The sequence below is a fragment of the Phocoena sinus genome, chromosome 2 (assembly GCF_008692025.1).
Source record: "Phocoena sinus isolate mPhoSin1 chromosome 2, mPhoSin1.pri, whole genome shotgun sequence".
In the NCBI taxonomy this organism is placed as follows: Eukaryota; Metazoa; Chordata; class Mammalia; order Artiodactyla; family Phocoenidae; genus Phocoena; species Phocoena sinus.
In genome coordinates this window covers 3,597,347-3,617,102 of record NC_045764.1, presented here as the reverse complement: position 1 = coordinate 3,617,102, position 19,756 = coordinate 3,597,347, and the positions used below count along the sequence as shown (strand labels likewise).

Sequence of the window (19,756 nt, the reverse complement as noted above, 5' to 3'; positions counted from 1 at the left end):
CGTTCATTAGTGTTGTTTGTTTGTTTTTACGCTTACATCCATCTTCCTTGTAGGCATGTATTAACTTTAAGTTTTAGAAAGTAAGGAAAGCAAAAATCAAGCTCTGCTTTACTCACCCTTTATTAAAAACAATATTTAATAAAAGAAAAAATTCCAGACTTCCTACAAATGTTGAGTAGTATTAAAATATTTAATTTTGTTTTAAGATTTTAGAGTCTAATTGGGTAAACACTAACTAGACATTTCTGTCTTTCATTTCTGTTTCCCTTTTTCTCACAGCAGCCTGAGGGAACTGGCATGATAGATGAAGAGTTCACTGTCGCAAGGCTCTACATTAGCAAAATGAAGTCAGAAGTGAAAACCATGGTGAAGCGCTGCAGACAGCTAGAAAGCACGCAGACTGAGAGCAGCAGAAAAGTGGAAGAAAATGAGAAGGAGTTGGCGGCGTGCCAGCTTCGCATCTCCCAGGTATATGTGCCGCAGAGCAGGGTCCTCATTCCTGAACAGCCGTGTGTAAAGTTTATCTATTGTAAACATGTTACTAAAAATGACCTTCCATAGGTTATTTTGAGTAACAACATTAAGAGGTTAATTCAGTTAGTTTTTCTTACTCTAGCTGCACTAAAGTAACATGCATGATTTAAGTGGGTTATATTTGGTAACGTGTACGTTACGTATAGGAATTTACTAAGAGCTGTGACTGAGGTGACTATTGAAGGATCTAGAAGGATTCTGGGGTGGATAAAATGCGGGGCTGATTTTGGCTTTGGCAACTAAATGGGTGAGACCATTCACCAAGATCGGAATTGTAGCAGGAGGGATGAGGGTAATAATGTTAGTTGGAGATAACAGTAAGAATATTATCTCATATGTCAGCCTTTAGTGCCTTATTTTATAAGTGTTAAAAACTTGTACACATGACCATTTCATTGATTAAATTCTTTATCGTTGTAAATCTTGCCCCTGAACATTTTAGGTTTAAATATCTTATTCTGTAAATGTATTATATGTTTAGATAATGTCGATAAAACTTGCTTACTTTCAAATATTCTGGACAACAAAGTATGTATCAGAGATTTTATTCCACCTCATAGCAGTATATTTTTCCCAAAAGCATGAAGCCAAAATCAGGTCATTGACTGAATACCTTCAAAATGTGGAGCAAAAGAAAAGGCAGCTGGAGGAGTCTGTGGATTCCCTCAGTGAAGAACTAGTCCAGCTTCGAGCACAAGGTACTCACTTCCGGTTATTTATGAGTTATATCTCTATTGTAAGTTATTACCTACTTTAGTATAATTGTAGTCAACATTCACACTGATAAGAGATTAGTAGGAATACAGGTAACTTGGAATAGTAAACAAATAACACATTTTAATGTGGCTTTGAAACATATTTTTGAAATCGTGTTTGAATATTCAAGTGGCCAGTCTAGGAATTTCCCACAAAGTTATGAAGTGGTGTGTGTGTGTGTGTGTGTGTGTGTGTGTGTGTGTGTGTGTGTGTGTGTGTGTCCTGACATAGGGGAAAGCTGTTTCATTTCCCTACCGTGTGCTAACCCATCTGTTCCAGGACTTGGCAAAGAAAGTAAAGGAAACCAAAGAAAGTAAAAGGAAACACAAAGACTATAAAGTTACAAGTCAGTATGTCTTGAGCATAGAGAGCAAGATTTACCGTTTGGCATTTGGATAATTTAAAGTCAAGTACTGTTAAGGAACATAGCCTCATAAAACCCATTTGCCCCTTGGTTTATATCAAGAACTCTAAGGCCCATTTCCTCTCTTCTGTTTTCTCTCCCCACCCAAACAGAGAAGGTGCATGAAATGGAAAAGGAGCATTTGAATAAAGTTCAGACTGCAAATGAAGTCAAGGCAAGTTCGATGTAGCATTGGATCCTCACAGTTTTCATTCATCCTTGTTAATCTTGAGTAATCTGACGTAATATCTTTCCCCCAATGATTTTAGCAAGCCGTTGAACAGCAGATCCAAAGCCACAGAGAAACACATCAAAAACAGATTAGTAGTTTGAGAGATGAAGTCGAGGCAAAAGAAAAACTTATCACTGACCTTCAAGAGTAAGTATGCTTTCCTCTGAGATAGCAGAAACTACTGGTGGACAGTATATCCTTATTAGAAACCTGCATTTTTCTTTGAAACGATTTTTGACTTGAAAATGAAGAGTCTTTTCATTTATGAGTGGAACTTCTAAGTTCCATAGGAAATTTTGGAAAAACGTCTTAGGTCTTTTGATGTAAATATTCAGTAAAAAGTAAAGAATTCCCAACTTCAGCCATTATTACAAATAGATACTACTGTCTCCTCCGAATCATTTCCTTAACTTTTAAAAAATATTCTTAACTGAGAAAAACTTTATTGGAAATTGTGGATTTTAGAAGTGTGTGTTTTAATAGGAGTTATCATCTCCATTTTCCTGGGACACATTTTCCTACTTCCAGAACCATATGCGTATAGCACAGAATTTATAGAAATTTGAGATCTGTGACCAAATCATGATTTGAGTAGGAACCAGAGGAGAGTAACAAAAAACGATGGCAAACTTTGGGACATGGGGATTATTGTTAATGGCTTTAGGGATAAGAATTCAGGGAGATGAAAGATACAAAATCAAGTTATGGTTTCAAACCAAAGTATAGAAAGTACTGTGGGCTGAACGTAGCCCAGTCCTCTTTGCTGCTGGGGGTCACATCCTAACAGAGGAGGCCTGCCGTGTTTGGTGAGACTGTGGAATTGGAGAGTTGGAAAGCTTTAATGGCAACATCTAGAAGATGGGGATGTTGATGCTGCGAGGTTTTTACTTTGTCAGCCAGAACCAGAAGATGGCATTAGAGCAAGGGCGCCTGAGAGCGGAGCACGAGAAGCTGAAAGCTACAGAGCAGGACAAAAGCAGAAAGCTACGTGAACTTACGTGAGTAGACCCTTAGTTCAAGTATAAAAGTAAAAGCTAAGGGCTTCCCTGGTGGCGCAGTGATTGAGAGTCCGCCTGCCAATGCAGGGGACACGGGTTCGTGCCCCAGTCCAGGAAGATCCCACATGCCGTGGAGCTGCTGGTCTCGTGAGCCATGGCCTCTGAGCCTGCGCGTCCGGAGCCTGTGCTCCGCAACGGGAGAGGCCACAGCAGTGAGAGGCCAGTGTACCACAAAAAAAAAAAAAAAAAAAAAAAAAAAAGTTAAAGCTAAATGAGAGAGTTACTGGCATTACTCTCAGAAATATCCAGTGGATAAAGTTTTCACTTCGTGTAGGCTAAAGGGTGTTTTTCTTAAACCCTCTGAGTTGGTTTGATTTATACCTAAAAACTTGCAATACTTTCTTGTACTTCAGTGAAAGCCAGGTCTTAATATTTCACTGGTAATCACCTAAAACATGACATTTGGTAATTTAGAAGATTTCAGGATCTGCCACAAAAACGGAATTTTTGTCAGATTTGATCTTGCATAAATAAAAGACCATTATTGTTTTAGCTTTGCCTTTTGAACAGAGGTTTTTGCCATTTATTATTTTTTTTATTTACTGACTAAAAGTATAGTCAACACACAGTTTTCTATAATCTGAGCAGGTAGAAAACTCACGATTATAACTTTCACATGCGTTGAATATATCAGAGACAATTTATAAAGGAACAGTTGGTTAGGATGGGCACACCCACAGGACCAGCTCAGAGTTGATTTTTTAACAATTCTGCTGAATCTCAGCCATAATTTTGTTTAGAGTAACATTAACTTAAAATGCATAAAATGTTTTAGTCTGCAATAATTTATAATCTCTGTAATTTTCAGTTAATCAGAATTATTTTGGATAAAGATCAGTATGCTATATGATAATGCATATTCTTAAAATATAAAAAGAACCACTCCTTATTCCTTGAATTCTGCCACGTTTTCTTTCATCGCTTCCATTGCTATATTAGGACAGTTTTTTTCTAATAAACCATAGATTTAGAAAATTACAAGGCATATAGAAATTTCTTTGAAAGACACAACATTGGTAAGCTGTTTTTTAAAACTATGATGATCTTTTTTTTCTATGATAATCTTTTACTTATTTGTAAGCATTGATCCTGTCAGATAAAAATACTTGATTCAATATTTCTGCTAAATATAGAATTTACGGACTCAAAGTTGAAAATGTATTTGTATATTCTTCCACTGTTTAGGGTTATGCAAGATAGACGAGAACAAGCGAGACAAGACCTGAAGGGTTTGGAAGAGACGGTGGTAAGAAAAACTTGGATATAAATAGGATTGGGGAATATTTAGTGGGTTCTTCCCCTAGTTACTCAGTTTGAAGACCTACTTCTAAAAATACTGCTTTCTTAATTCAAGGCGAAGGAACTTCAGACTTTACACAACCTGCGGAAGCTCTTTGTTCAGGACCTGGCCACCAGGGTTAAAAAGGTAATAAAATAATACTGGGTCGGTGTTACTGTGTTTACTGTGTCTGATTGCATTCTGAGTGGAGTAGCCTCACACTGTCATAAGAGTGGGGAGGTAAGCGTTGCCCTTACTTGGTCTCATAGCACTTGCCCGTCTTCTCTAGAGCGCCGAGGTTGATTCGGACGACACCGGAGGCAGTGCTGCTCAGAAGCAAAAAATCTCCTTTCTCGAGAATAATCTTGAACAGCTCACCAAAGTCCACAAACAGGTAACAAGGAGAACGTTTTGTGTTCGCTGCAATAAAGTCTGAGGAGTGGCATGTATCTGAGTCTTCAGAGTCCTAAGGATTTTCACACCCTGAGCCATTCCATTATTTTATCACGCAATTGTAGAAACAAACAACTAGCAGTTTTTATGGGAGTTAATATTCCTAACAGCCTTTAGCAAGAGGTCAGTGAAAACGTGTTGTTTTCTTTGTAGGGTTTCAGGTCTGTTAGTTTTCTTAATTTCTTCATGGTCATTTTTAAATCTCTGGAAGACAAGTCTTTGAGTTAAACCCCCCCCCCCTTTTTTTGATCTTCATACACTTCATGCCCCAGAGTCTGAAATACTACAATAATGAGGGAGTTCGTATTTTTTTTAAAGTAATGCTTACTGTGGGGTTTTTTGCTTATTTTTTATTAAGGCTTGATATGTGATTCAGTTACTTACTTTTTAAGTTTCTTGGCATACTTTATTGTTGTATGTCTTCGTTACTAGAAACCTGATGTTTGCAGTAGAGTGAGGTTAAGGGAATTTTAGCCTTTCTTGCTTTCAGTGCTTATTAAGGGACTTGCCAAGTTTATGTGTAATTGTGGATCTTGCTGTATCTAAAAAGATATTTGTTTCCACCAGATTAGTATCTTAATGAAGAGACCTAACACAGTGTTGTAGCATATTGTCATAGGGAAAAAGAACAGTCTCCCCAATCCCCCAGTATTGAATGAAGTTATGTTTTGGGGAGAAACATATGTGAGGATGATATTTATGGGTATATGTATTCTTTGTTGCTGTCTAAATTATTTAAATTAGCTAAGTGAGAAAAACCTTAGTATAAAATGTAGTTTTTCTTTCAAGAGAAATGATGAAATGTTTCTGTTTTTTCAAATCATCGTTAAAGTCAGAATCCTTATTTTTCCTGTATACCTTTAGCTGGTACGTGATAACGCAGATCTTCGCTGTGAGCTTCCTAAGCTGGAAAAGCGACTCAGAGCTACAGCTGAGAGAGTGAAAGCTTTGGAGTCGGCACTGAAAGAGGCCAAAGAAAATGCATCTCGCGATCGCAAACGCTATCAGCAGGAAGTAGATCGTATAAAGGAAGCAGTCAGGTCAAAGAATATGGCCAGAAGAGGGCATTCTGCACAGATTGGTTAGTAGGACACAATAAAACCTTTAAACCAAAAACAAAAAAAAACAAAAAACCTTTAAACCTTGCTTTGGTTTGAATGTTTTTATTTACTTGAGAACGTAATCTGATTGATTGTTTATGTGATGTCACGGTGGTTTTTGTCTGTATTTTCTAATTTACCAGAGTGGCATTGTTGGGAATGCAGAGCACTGAGGAATAGCCACCTTAATTAACAGGACAAGGAGATAAATCAGAACTAGACAAGCAAGACTGGTCAGGTGTAGGACAGCTGTGTAGAGCGATGTTATGAAAGCAAGAAGAGACTTGCAAGAAAATGTCCTGCACGGTATTTCATGCTTTAATTGCTAGGCATTGATGCAGGAATAAGGTTTTTAAGAGGCTAAGGATTGTATAGGTCCTGGAGAAAAGGATGTAACTGAAAAAGAAAAAGAGAGATAGAGGGATTCACTGAGAAACAAGAAGGCAAAGATAAACAAGACATTTGGGAATTTGTTGTAGATAAGAAAAGAGACTTAACGAGTCATTGGGGTTGTGTGTTATTTGTCCTGAAGTCAGTGTTTGTTTTTCATCCCAGCTAAACCTATTCGTCCTGGGCAACATCCGGCAGCTTCTCCGGCTCATCCCAGTGCAGTTCGTGGGGGAGGCGCACCTGTGCAGAACGGCCCGCCGGCGGCCGTGCGAGGCGGAGGAGGTGAGCAGGCGTGGCCTCACGCGGCGCCCTCGGGTCTGTGCTCTCTGGCTGACTTCGGAGTCGCCGCTGTCCGTGGGGATGTTCAGCCGTTGGTGGATAAGCAGTGTTTTGGATTCTCACAGTAGTGTTATGATTTCTTCATAATGTAGGGGATTATAAAAGTAACTTAGCATAGTTTCATCTTCGTCTAGTTTTTTCATAGTTCAGATCATACTATATGTATATTCAAATTTGTGCTCTTGCTGTTTTTAATGTAATATTGGGTCATTTTTCAAAGCTCTGGCTATTGTCTGATGAATATACCATGGTTTATAACTATTTTACTGGACATTTAATTATGTCAGTTTTTCCATACTTGAAATTTTCCAAAATTGAAATTTCCATGTATGAAATCTGAAGTATGAAACATCTTTTTATACCTCCTCACTTTCAGATTATTTCCAGAAGATTCCCATAAGTGGAATTATGAGGAAATGAACATTTTTAAGGCTCTTGACACATACTAACATACTGCTCTTCAGAAAGACCGCACCAAATTGTATTTAGCCAAGGACACTGCATTTTGTTGCATCTTTGCCAGTATTGAGTATTAATAGTTTTTAAGTTTCTAATTTAATAGGCTAAAATAAGCGTCTCATTGATTTATTAATGAATTTGGATTTTTTCGTATATTTATTGGCCCACTTATATACGTATGTTTTTTATGAATTATTTCTGTGTCCTTTCCCATTTACCTATTGTGAGTGGTTTTTCTAACTGATTTATGAGTTCTTGTTTGTTTCTTTCTAAATACAAGTAATATCTGTTCCCTGTAGGGGGATGAAGAATTATCAGAAAGATAATTATCAAGAAGATAAATGTCATCCAGAGACACTACCCAATATATTGTATATATCCTTCTGGAGCTTTCTTTACATATTATAACTTTTAAATTAGAAAGTTTGAAGTGTCTAATAAACATTCTAATATAACATACTGCCAACATACTACGCTATTCTATATATGTTACTTTGTAGCCAGCTTTTTTAACTTGGCAGTATATTCTGAACATATTCTTAGGCAGCATGACTGTCTATAGCTGCCTAATATTTTATCATATGACAGGAACTCAGATTAAATTCTTCAGCAAATCCCAAGTGTGTAGGTGGTGTGGAAACTAAAAGCAGTAGTAACTCTGAGATGGGGACTGGCTTTGTTTCTAACAGTACTAAAGTCAGTTTATTTTAATCCTGCTTTTTACTTTGTCATTTTTGCATAACGTTGGCTCTCAGTTTGAGTGGAAAATTATGCAATATTCTGGAGGAATCACGTGTCCATAAATTTAATACAGTTTTTTGTCCACACGGTAGAGGATTATACAGTGAAAAGAGTACAGATATTGGAGGCCCATCTAAGTTTGCATCCTGATTTTTCTACTTTTATGAGCTTGAGCAAGTTACTTTTAAACAGTTAATTTGTCTCGTTTTGACTCCTTTTAAAATTCTTTAAAAATTCTTAAGTGTAAAAGTAAATTACGGATTTCTGACCATTTAATGTATCTGAAATAAAACATTTTTCTACATACCACAATAACATTATCACACTTGACAAAATATTTTTAGTATTATACCAATCCATATTCAGATTTTTCTAATGATTTATTTGTGGTTAAGTCTTCTACAGCTGGTTTGTCTACACCAGGGAGTAACCCAGGACTGATGTTTACATGCGGTTATTCGCCTTAAGTCTCTTGTAATCTAGAGTAACACCCCCCCTTTTCTAATGACACTGACTTACTGAATAGACTAGGCCAGTGTCCTTGAGCATATGCCTCCTCGGATGTGTTCGGTTGTTTCTGTGTGTAGTTGCCTTGTTCCTCTATTCCCTGTTTATTAGAAGCACTTATTGGATTCTTTTAAACATGTTTACAGACTACACTGTGGGTGATACGTGTTTAATATTGTGTCACATCAGCAGACATTACAGGAGTTTTCCTGCCAATTAAGAGATGGCCTCTGTTTTTCCCCCTTTGGATTAATAACTTGTTGAGCCCCTTTACTAATAAAATGAAAGTCATTCTTGAGAATTACGCAAGTTAAGATGTCATTACCTAGTACAGCACGGGTGCTGAGTAGATGCAAGCCGCCTTTTCTGGAAGTGGAGCTGGGCAGTTTTCAAAAGATAATTATAAATACGGGTAAAAGTTTATCCGTTTTGGATATTGTCCTCACATTAAAATTCACATGTGCACTTCGAACTCCTGTCTCATTTGCAGAGAGGACAGTCCATGGCCTTTGTTAAATACAGCTGGGTTTTAGCTTGAAAGTAGAATGCTGATGGCAGTGTCATGACAGCACTTGAGCACATGAGGGAGATGGCTAACCTGGCTAACCCAGGTTTTCAAGACTTGAAGTAACTATGAAAGTATAACCACTTACAGGTTTGTTTCACTGCTGGTCCGAAGGATAATGGCTATTATTTAAAGCCTTGCATCGATGATTCTTAACCCATGATGGAGGAGTATATGATCTACATGAGTGATAAATTGTTGAAAAAATTAGATACTTTGTAGAGATTTTTAAATTATTTTTTAATTATTAAGAAAAACATTTCAAAACACTGGGTTTATTTTGGGAAAAGATGGCAATGTATGAATGATACTGATACTTTCAGTACCCAGTTTTACATGGCTGGTTCTTCTAACTGCGTAATGCTTTGGACAGGTGGAGGTTTTCTGATAAACACGGCCGCAAATAGGCAGCTGAACACAGGATGCCTCTAGGTGACACCTGCTGCTGGGGTTGTTTATTTTATTTTATTTTATTGGCCACACCCGCTCGCCTTGCAGCTGCTTAGTTCCCAGACCAGGGATTGAGCCCGGGGCACAGCAGTGAAAGCACCAAGCCCTAACCACTGGAGTGCCGGGGAAGTCCCTGGGGTTGTTTATTTCACTGTCCCTTTCCCCACCGCACGTACCTCTTGCTTATCCCCACCCGGCCCCTTTTTGTTTCTTACGGCTGCCATGTATGTAACGTCGCTAGTTAGTTCGCGGTCCTTGGCTTAATGTCACTGCCACTGTCTACTGGCTGCCATTTTATTAATCATCTTTTTAAAAAAAATCTAACTTACACATCCGCTCACTCATAGCTCTTGCGGGGAGTAAAAACATGCAGGGTGACCTCCTTTCAATATTGTACTGTCCCTAAATGGCTCTGCTTAGGAGGCATATAAAAGGAAAAATTCAGTCATTTAATGTTGCCATCTTTTCAGTTTTGGGGGAAATGGTCAAAGCTGTTGGCTAAATGTTCTTAAACGCATTCGTATATTTTATTTAATTCTTTTCATGATTATCTCAAACACAAGTTTTGTATAAATAAAAATATTTTTCTCTGTGCTTTCTTCCTCTTCAGGTGTTAAAAGTAACTGAAGTATGAAGAGGATATTATATCAATGACTATAGCCTGTATCCCTTGGGAACTTTAGAATTATAACTTTTTTTTAGTGTATAAATTGTACCTGGCCTGTACAGCTGTTTCCTGCCCTCTCTTCTCGTAAACTCTGCTGCTTCCCAACACAACTAGAGTGCAATTTTGGTGTCTTAGAAGGGAAAAACGACAGTTTACGACTGTGGCCCTATTTATCACAGTTTGTCTTTCATGTCTTAAATTTAGTCTTCATTGTGCCAACCTAACTGTGTCATACAGGACTGTGCTTTTTGTACTTGTTTTTTTGTGTTTATTTTTTAATCTCAGTTTAAGTTACCTAGCTGCTACTGCTTGTTTTTCTTCTTTTCTTATTAAAACAATATTTTAGGGGAAATGGAACCTTTAGATTAAATGTCTTAAATTTTACCACTTATAACACTACATGCCCACAAATTATATCAGGTCAGTACTGTACATTAAAATCCCTTGAAACGACTTCGGAGTTAAAAATTATCTGTATCGGGCTTCCCTGGTGGCGCAGTGGTTGAGAGTCTGCCTGCCAATGCAGGGGACATGGGTTCAAGCCCTGGTCTGGGAAGATCCCACGTGCCACGGAGCAGCTGGGCCCGTGAGCTACAAATACTGAGCTCTGCGCGTATGGAGCCTGTGCTCTGCAGCAAGAGAGGCCGCGACAGTGAGAGGCCCGCGCACCGCGATGAAGAGTGGCCCCCGCTTGCCACAACTAGAGAAAGCCCTCGCACAGAAACGAAGACCCAACACAGCCAAAAATAAATAAATGAATAAATAAATTTAAAACAAAAAAAAAAAAAAAAAAAAAAAAAAAATTATCTGTATCATCTCCGAAGTTTGCTTCTGAAAACTACTCTTTGAGCACTGAAACCTTTAAAACTGCCTAACTAGACATTTGAGACTGAGCAAGGCTACTTAATTATCTCATGAAATGACTGTTGTTGAATTATCTTGAATAGAAATACTTTACAATATCAAAAGCAAATCTTTTGCTTTTGTTTAAGAAGGAGAGTTTGGAAAAGGAATTTATTTCTGTTCTTCCCAGTGCTTTAATCCACATAGGTTTATGGAATGAAAACACCCTGCTTTGTTTTGGTGAGCCCACTAATTAATAGAAGAATTGGACGGATAATGATTTGTCATCTTACTATAGTGAAGTGAACTAAGATATTGTAGGATTAAACATAATTTTATATTGTTAGTACCGTATTGTTTGATCTAAATTTATAGCCTATGGAAATTGAGAAAAAAATGTGGAAGGACAAGACAAATATATGGTAAATTTATAAATATATAGGTTAAATTTTGGTCTGAAATCCCTGAGGTTTTTTACCTGGTACACTAAGTCATAACACTATAATTTATTTCTTGTTTAGTCTAGAAGTAGTAAATTTTTTGCAGGTCACTAACAATCCTCAAATAAATTATTTTGTTGGCAGTAGCTGGTAGTTTTGTCGTTAACTGTACCTCTTCTTCTTCCTCAGATGATTAAACTGAGTCAGCAGTTTGTTTTAGAAGCTGTAAAAGTAACAGGGGAGGGGCTTCCCTGGTGGCGCAGTGGTTGAGAGTCCGCCTGCCGATGCAGGGGACACGGGTTCGTGCCCCGGTCCGGGAGGATCCCACATGCCGCGGAGCGGCTGGGCCCGTGAGCCATGGCCGCTGAGCCTGCGCATCCGGAGCCTGTGCCCCGCAGCGGGAGAGGCCACGGCAGTGAGAGGCCCGCGTACCGCAAAAAAAAAAAAAAAAAAAAAGTAACGGGAAGAGATTTCAATGTGTGCTTCATCAGTTGGGGGTGGGTAACTGCAGCTGTGTTAGCAGAAATTTGCAGAGAATGGGGATTTAAGGTTACTCAGAAGAGAAAGTTGGAAAGTTCTGTTAGGATCTGGGTGGCAGAATTAACTTTTCAAAAAAGTTTTATGTACAGATATTTGTATTAAATTTGGAGCCGTAGTCAGAAGACTCAGATCATAATTGGCGTATTTTTCTATTTCCTTAACTGTTGCAATTTCCACTTTTATAATAGTTTTCATTTAAAAGATAAATTTATTTTTTTAACAGTCAAAAATCCTTGCTGTTACGATCTGCAACCTTACAAACGATTGTATTGTTTTTAGGAATGATCAAAAGAGACACTCCAAAACTTGAGATGAAACCTTGTAGAGCAGCGAGATTGAAGCAGTGCAGTTCACTTAGAAAGAGTGCTACCACCTATTTGTGATGATAGTTTTCTAAATGGAGAAAGGTTTGGCTGCATTCACATACACATTTGTATTTTGTTTTCAAACGAAAGCTTGCTTTTTGGGCAATATTCTTAGATGAAGCAGAATTGTTTTTCTCTCTTTTGTCTGAACATGGTAGTTTCGTTCTTATAAGATACATCACGGTGTTGGTTCTGTGTAACTGGCATGTGGTTCAGAGTATACAGTGGTTCAGCATGTGGTTCAGAGTATACAGTGCTGGGTTAAATATCCTAATGGTTCTTTTCTGTTTATAATTTCAGACTTTCACAAAGTGTACAGAGAATTTCCTAAATTTGTTTTCACTGAACTGCTTTTGCTATGGTAGGTCATTAAACACAGCGTTTACTCTTACAAATGAAAATCTCTGATCATCTGGAACATTGACACTTACTTCAATTTGCAGTGTCTTTTATTTTTGACTGACTATATTAATGTTCTTCTGAGTGGTATTGATAAATGGTTCAGAAGAGAAACTCAGTGAAATAAAAATATTTATTCATGGTGATCCATTAAATTATTTGCCTAATTTAAGAAAACTACTGTGCATAACTCAGTTTGACAGGAGGTGATAGAAAAGAGTCTGAGTCCACCTGTGGAGTGTGTTGGTTTCTTTTCAGTGCTTGAAGATACAGTCAAAGATAATTGGTTTGGGAAGGCGCCATATAATTATAGCTAACCTGCATGCTGTAAATGTCTTCCATGTTCAAATAAAGAGGAAAAAATTTTTTGAAATGTCATGACTTTCTTAAAACTCAATTCAGTGACGTATTAGGTTGATTTTACATGACCAAGTGGCCTTCTTTCTTGACAGAACAGTGACTAATATGTCATTATATTCATGTGTACTTTGTCTCCTAATGTATTGCATAGGCTTTGGACATCGTAGGCTGAAGAATTAAGAGCTAGAGATGAACCATCAGTCTCCCTTGTGTTATTTTACATTAGTGTATCCTGATACGTGATGAGGACACTTCGCCGTGTTATTCTTCCCCCAAAACTATTAACGCCAGTCTGATCATGAGAAAAACATCAAACTAACCAAATGGGGGGACGTTCTACCAAATGCCTGACCAGTACTCTTCCGCAGTGTAAAGGTCGTGGAAAACCAGGAAGATAAGTCTGAGGAGACTTGGGAGACTTGGCAGCCGGACGCAGTGACGCAGGGCGGTGTCCTGGGTTGGACCCTGAAACAGTAGAAGGACATCGGGGAAAACTGGTGAAACCTTAGCGGTAGTGTGCCGGTTCATTTCCTAGTTCTGACAGAGGTGCGGTGGCGATGCGAGATGGTACATTAGGAGGGAGAGTCTGAGCGTGACTCCCTGTATTACCGTTGCTACTTTTCTGTAAGTTAAAATCATTCTGAAATAAAAGGTTTATTTACTAATTTATAAGGCAGCAAGCCACAAAGAACAACAGAGGAGACCACAAGCAGGAAAGCAAAACTCAGCAGACACCTGACTCAGCCAGCAGTGGGGAACGCCAGGGAGCAGCTCAGTATCCCCCCCAGAGCACCCCTAAATGGTCATGAATGTGACCTCCGTACCTCTGGAAGTAGGAGTGGAAGGAGGCTGAAATAGGACTAGTCGAAAGTCTATCTAGACCTTTCCATTTGACCCGCAGATCCCTTCTTCAACGCTGCACGGCTTGCCCACTGCCCCTCTCACGTCCCAGGGTGAGCCTGTGTATTCTCGGAAGGTGAAGCAGAGGGTCTCCAGGTGCAAGTGCTGGTGGCAGTCGAGGGTGGGGTGACGTGCTGGAAACAGGAGTGCGCCCGTTAGCAGTGTCTCCCCTCATTGCCACAGCTCCCCTTTGGCGCTGCTAGGGGTTGAATTGTGTACCCTCAAACTTCCTGTGTTAAAGTCTCAGTCCTCAAGAATGTGACCTTCCTTGGAGGTAGGGCCTTTTCGGGCGTAATCAAGTTAAAGGTCATCAGGGTGGCTCTTGCCAGTGTGACTTGTGACATAAAAGAGAAATTTGACAGGTGCATGGAGGGAGACACAGGGAGAAGATGGCCATCTACAAGCCATGGAGAGACAAACAGTCCTCCCTTCATAGCCCTCTGACGGAGCCAACCCTGCCAACACCCTGGTTTGGGGCTTGTAGCCTCCAGAATTGTGAGACCATCCATTTCTACTACCTCGCCTAGTCTGTGGTGCTTGCTTTCATCAGCCCGAGCAGACCAATGTGATTGCCGACACTGGCAGCGAGCTGGGCCCTCTAAGCATTCCTCCTTTCTTTCCTTCGGTTTGCGTCTTGTTAATACCATCCAGTTGTCAGTGGTGTGAAGGGGGCCGGTGAGGGGCACCAGGCGTACACGGTCCCTTAGTGAGCGAAGAGCCCGGGCCACATGGCCACCTCTCCAGCAGCAGGTGGCCTCCCTCTGGGAGCCTGCCCTTTAGCCTCAGAGAGGAGCTTCCTGCCCACCTGATCTATGGGGGTGGGTAGGGGAAGGGCAGCCTTGGCCCACTAGGATCCAGTGAGGTGTTTCCTCCCCACCACCGGTCCCAGCCAGGGTCTCGACCTGGCCTGCCCGCACCCCAGAGGGATGCTTCCCGCTCACCTAGTGATTGGACCAGCTCTAGCCTGGGAAACCTAGCAAGCTTCTCCACCATCCGTTGGGCTGCAGCCATGCCTTTGCAATGAGATCTGAACCCCAGACATGGGGAAGGAGCCCCTTCCAAGTCTGTTCCTTCCCTGGGTACTCTCCCTTAGCCCTAGACTACTCTTGAAAGTTCTCTGTACCCATTTCTAGTTCATCCCCTCAGACCTGGCCTGATACAGAGGGTAATATGAACGTTTGCAATCAGAATACTTAGAAGCCCAGCCTTCTTCCATTGCTTGGTCACCTGAATGCTGGCAACCAGGCTTATGCTTTCCAGCCAGGAGATGAGAGGACTTCGGTGAAAAGTCTGACAACTGATCCAAGGAGTACCCCGAGAAGCACAGTTTCAGAAATGCCACAGTCAACAGTCCTACTCCTGTGAACCAATTACTTCCTGTCAGCTTCATCGTGTCCCCACCTTACATAGGTGCAGACAGCCAAGGGTCACGAAGCATGTGAAGAAAGCCTTTACGGTGACAGGATCAAAACAAAATAATAATAATATGGAGGAAAGTGGACTATGAAAGGGGAAGAAAACATTTTTAAAAACATACTAAATTTAGTACCTTTCACTTCCACCTTGAAGAGCATGGATATTAAAGTGCTAATATAATTACCTTCCCTAGTATATCTTTTTTACTTTTTGTTATGTATAAAAAACAACTAAAAACATGCACGGTTTGTGAGGAAATGACAAATTTCAGAAAATTCAGAATCTGAATACACTCTATACATAGCTTCTAGATAAAGACACAAAATTACCAGATACTCAGAGGCCCCGTGGGCCCATTCTAGTGACTCCCCTTAAGGTTTAATATTGTTCTGGTATCTAACAAAAAGATCACTTTACCTGTATTTTATATAAATGTTATGACACAGTATAACCACTTTTGGATTGGGCTTTTTTATTCCTTATGTTGTCTGTGAATATACCTGGATGCTTGCCTGTTACAATCATGCATTGCCACTGTTGCATAGGATTCCATAGTGTAAACATTTAACAATTTGTCCCAATGTGTATTGCAATATGAGTGATTTTTAGTTTGTGTCTATTGAGAATAGCACTGGTATATAAATTCTAGAACTTGGGGAAAAAAAAAAAACCTAATAGTAAGAGCCTCAAGATTTTGACATAGTGAAAAAAGAGTTTGTCTCCACTAAACAAAACAAAAAACCAAGGGGTCAGAAGAAAGAAATACTGAGAAACCAAAAAAGTCTTGAAAATAGAAACAATAGGAAGGTTAGAAGATGAAGTTGAGAAAGTTGCCGACAAAGTCATACACACAAAAAAAGTCAGAGGGCTTCCCTGGTGGTCCAGTGGTTAAGAATCCGCCTGCCAATGCAGGGGATACGGGTTTGAGCCCTGGTCCAGGAAGATCCCACATGCTGTGGAGCAGCTAAGCCCATGCACCACAACTACTGAGCCTGTGCTCTAGAGCCCACAAGCCACAACTACTGAGCCTGCACTCTAGAGCCCATGAGCCACAACTACTGAGCCCACGAGCCACAACTACTGAAGCCCATGCACTGAGAGCCTGTGCTCCGCAACAAGAGAAGCCACCGCAATGAGAAGCCTGCGCACCGCAACGAAGAGTAGCCCCCACTCGTCACAACTAGAGAAAGACCAAATGCAGCCAAAAATAATTAATTTAAAAAATAATAAATGGTCATTTTAAAAAAAACTTGGAAAATAGGAAAGGAATTAGAAGACCACAACACAAGGCTTCAGGTCTGAATAAGTTAAATAAGAAAATGTAACTGAAGGCCATCTGTTGCCAATGCCCAGAACAGTGGATAAAAATAGAACCACACTAAGGCACAGTACAAAGAAAACCATAAAAAAACAAAAAAAAAATTTCGTACAAAGGTCTGAGAATCTGAATGTATCAAACAACACTGGGAATTAGAAGAAAATGGATCAGTACCCTCAAAATTCTGAGGGAAAGTGATCTCAAACCTCAATTGGTATAAAGGTAGGTAAAATAAAGTTTTCAAACACACACGTTCTCAAAAAATGTACTTATGTATCATTTATTGGGAAGCTCTTGCTCAACCAAGTGAGAAATTAAACTAAGAAAGAGGAAGATGTGGGACATACAAAAGAAGAGACCAACAAAAGAAGGGAAGCACCAGGGTGACAGCATCAAAAGCAACCTGTCCAGATGGGAGTCCATCAGTCAGAAGACTGCCAGAGATACGTTTCCAAGACAAATCAGTGATTGATGTGTTTGAAGATTTTGAGAAAAAAATTTATATAACTGAAGATGAGTTTAGGGTTGACTAGATGGTACATTAAACACTAAGGGAAAAAAGAATTACTGAGGGACTTCCCTGGTGGCGCAGTGGTTAAGAATCCGCCTGCCAATGCAGGGGACACGGGTTCGAGCCCCGGTCCGGGAAGATCCCACATGCCGCGGAGCAACTAAGCCCGTACGCCACAACTACTGAGCCCGCGTGCCACAACTACTGAAGCCCGCGCGCCTAGAGCCCGTGCTCTGCAACAGGAGAAGCCACTGCCATGAGAAGCCCGCACACCACAACAAAGAGCAGTCTCCACTCGCTGCAACTAGAGAAAGCCTGTGCGCAGCAACGAAGACCCAATGCAGCCATAAATAAATAAATAAATTGATCTTTTTCTTTTAAAAAAGAATTACTTATTCAAAAAAGAATCCGGGGGTGGTGGTGCTGTGATGAATTGGGAGATTGGGATTGACACATATACACTAATATGTATAAAACAGATAACTAGGGCTTCCCTGGTGGCGCAGTGGTTGAGAGTCTGCCTGCCGATGCAGGGGACACAGGTTCGTGCCCCAGTCCGGGAAGATCCCACATGCCGCGGAGCGGCTGGGTCCGTGAGCCATGGCCGCTGAGCCTGTGCATCTGGAGCCTGTGCTCTGCAACGGGAGAGGCCACAACAGTGAGAGGCCCGTGTACCGTAAAAAAACAAACAAACAAAAAACATAACTAATAAGAACCTGCTGTATAAAAAACTAAATAAAATTTAAATGATAAAGCAGAAAAAAAAAAGACTCCTAAATATAACCCAAAAAAGTAGACTCACAGATACAGAGAACAAACTAGTGGTTACCATTGTGGGGGTGGGAGGCACAAACCATTGGGTATGAGATAGATTCAAGGATGTGTTGTACAACATGGGGAATATAGCCAATATTTTGTAATAACTGTAAATGAGAAGTAACATTTAAAAATTGTATTACAATTTTTTTTAAAATAAGTGCCAAAAAAAAAAGAATCCTAAGATAAGCAAGAGAGGAAAAGTCACCATAGTATCTTACATGACTCAGCTGTGATTGGCACATTTCATCGTAGTAGTAATGGAAACATGGATTGGTAGCTAAACTTACAACATGACCTTATTGAGAGGAGGAGGGGTTGTGTCTATGTGTTGATGGTGGTGAAAGAGGGTTCAATCCTCATCTTCCACAGAATAAGACAACTGGCACCGCTTAACCGTGACTAATCAATAAGTAGCAGAGATTTGGAGATGAAATGACAGTGGCTGCTTCTGGAGAGTGGGAAAGAGGTGAAGTGGGGCAGGGGACCGCTGTTTTGTTTGGGGTAGAAGGAACCACTGTTTTTGAAACAAGTTTTCTAGAGCGTGTTTGACTTTTCAGGGCTCAGTTTGTGTCCTGTGGTAGGGTGGCTCTCCGAGGATGGCTTCAGAAGCATGTCCCCGGTTCTTGACCCAACCTATAATTCAACTTGCCCATTTGCAGAAAAACACTTGAAAACCTCGAGGTGACTCTTAGGTCTTTTGTTCTGTAATTCTGAGATGCCAAGTAATCTGGTCTAGAGTTATAACATCTGGTGCTCGCTTCAGCAGTACACATGCTAAAAATTAGAACAAAACAACAAAGATTAAGTAACATTGCCCCTGCACAAGGATAACACACAAATTCCTGGAGCTGTTGCCTACTTTTAATTAAATGTCCTCTGAGTTCAAAAATATATATATATGTAGATCACATCTGAAAGGTTTGTTTATCTTAAATTAAGTCTTCAGGGACTTCATGGTAGTGCAGTGGTTAAGACTCTGCCCCCAAGGCAGGGGGCCCAGGTTTGGTCCCTGGTTGGGGAACTAGATCCCACGTGCGTGCCGCAACTAAGAGTTTGCATGTTGCAAAAGAAAGAAAGAAATTAAGCCTTCATAATCACTGACTTTATGTGGAAATAAATCCACAGGTCTCTCAAGCTGAAGTAAGCAGTTCTCGAAAGTACTTTCTTTTTTTTTTTTTTTGGCTGCACAGTGCTTCTTGCGGGATCTCAGTTCCCCAACCAGGGATTGAACCCGGGCCTCAGCAGTGAAAGCACCGAGTCCTAACCACTGGACCGCCAGGGAATTCCCAGAAAGTACTTCTTTCTTCATTAAATGAATGCTTCCAAATTTTGAAGATTTAGAAGAGAAGTGGATTTTTTTTAATTGTGCTAAAATACACATAAAATTTACCATCTTAAGCTTTTTTAAGTGTGTTGGAAGAAAAGTGTTTGCTTTGGGGGTTTGTGTGTGTGTGTGTACACAGAAATTAGCTCAGGACTGGAAGTATTTGTGTCATGATCTACACCAAAATATTTAATGTTCTTCAGTCCATATTAGCTTGATGGAACGATGTTATTAACATTATAAACTTTCAGATGTTTCCACTGTAGGTAAAAATCAGAACTGAGGACAACTATTTAAAATATTCAAGAAATTAACCATTTTTTTCACCCACTTAACAGTCAAGAGCCACTGGAAATGAAAAATCAGAATACTGTAACTAAATCTGAGAAATCCCAAATAAGTGCCCATTGTTTCCTGAGAGACAGACATCACTAGTATGAGCTCCAGGAAACACCCACGTTACCATCTTAGATATTTTCTTTTCTTGCCGAATCAAAAGTTAGGTACACAGCTTTTCTATACAATAACTGGCATTGTGCACAGCCGCCCTGCATACTGCTCTGAAAATGAACTTTTGTTTTATGCAAA

General features: G+C 40.0%; 1 protein-coding gene and 1 pseudogene across 1 annotated transcript in view; both read left to right on the top strand.

The window, feature by feature from the left end:
- KIF5B (kinesin family member 5B) overlaps positions 1-12,893 on the top strand; it is a 42,601-nt gene extending 29,708 nt beyond the window's left edge. The window contains exons 17-27 of the mRNA XM_032621851.1: positions 280-468; positions 1,115-1,232; positions 1,807-1,868; positions 1,963-2,072; positions 2,822-2,923; positions 4,169-4,229; positions 4,338-4,409; positions 4,552-4,656; positions 5,580-5,796; positions 6,371-6,487; positions 9,877-12,893. Coding sequence (XP_032477742.1) covers positions 280-468; positions 1,115-1,232; positions 1,807-1,868; positions 1,963-2,072; positions 2,822-2,923; positions 4,169-4,229; positions 4,338-4,409; positions 4,552-4,656; positions 5,580-5,796; positions 6,371-6,487; positions 9,877-9,893 — 1,170 coding nt within the window. The 3' untranslated portion in view covers positions 9,894-12,893. The remainder of the gene's footprint in view (positions 1-279; positions 469-1,114; positions 1,233-1,806; positions 1,869-1,962; positions 2,073-2,821; positions 2,924-4,168; positions 4,230-4,337; positions 4,410-4,551; positions 4,657-5,579; positions 5,797-6,370; positions 6,488-9,876) is intronic.
- A 5,701-nt stretch (positions 12,894-18,594) lies between these two features.
- LOC116750083 lies at positions 18,595-18,707 on the top strand (annotated as a pseudogene).
- The last annotated feature ends 1,049 nt before the right edge of the window (positions 18,708-19,756 follow it).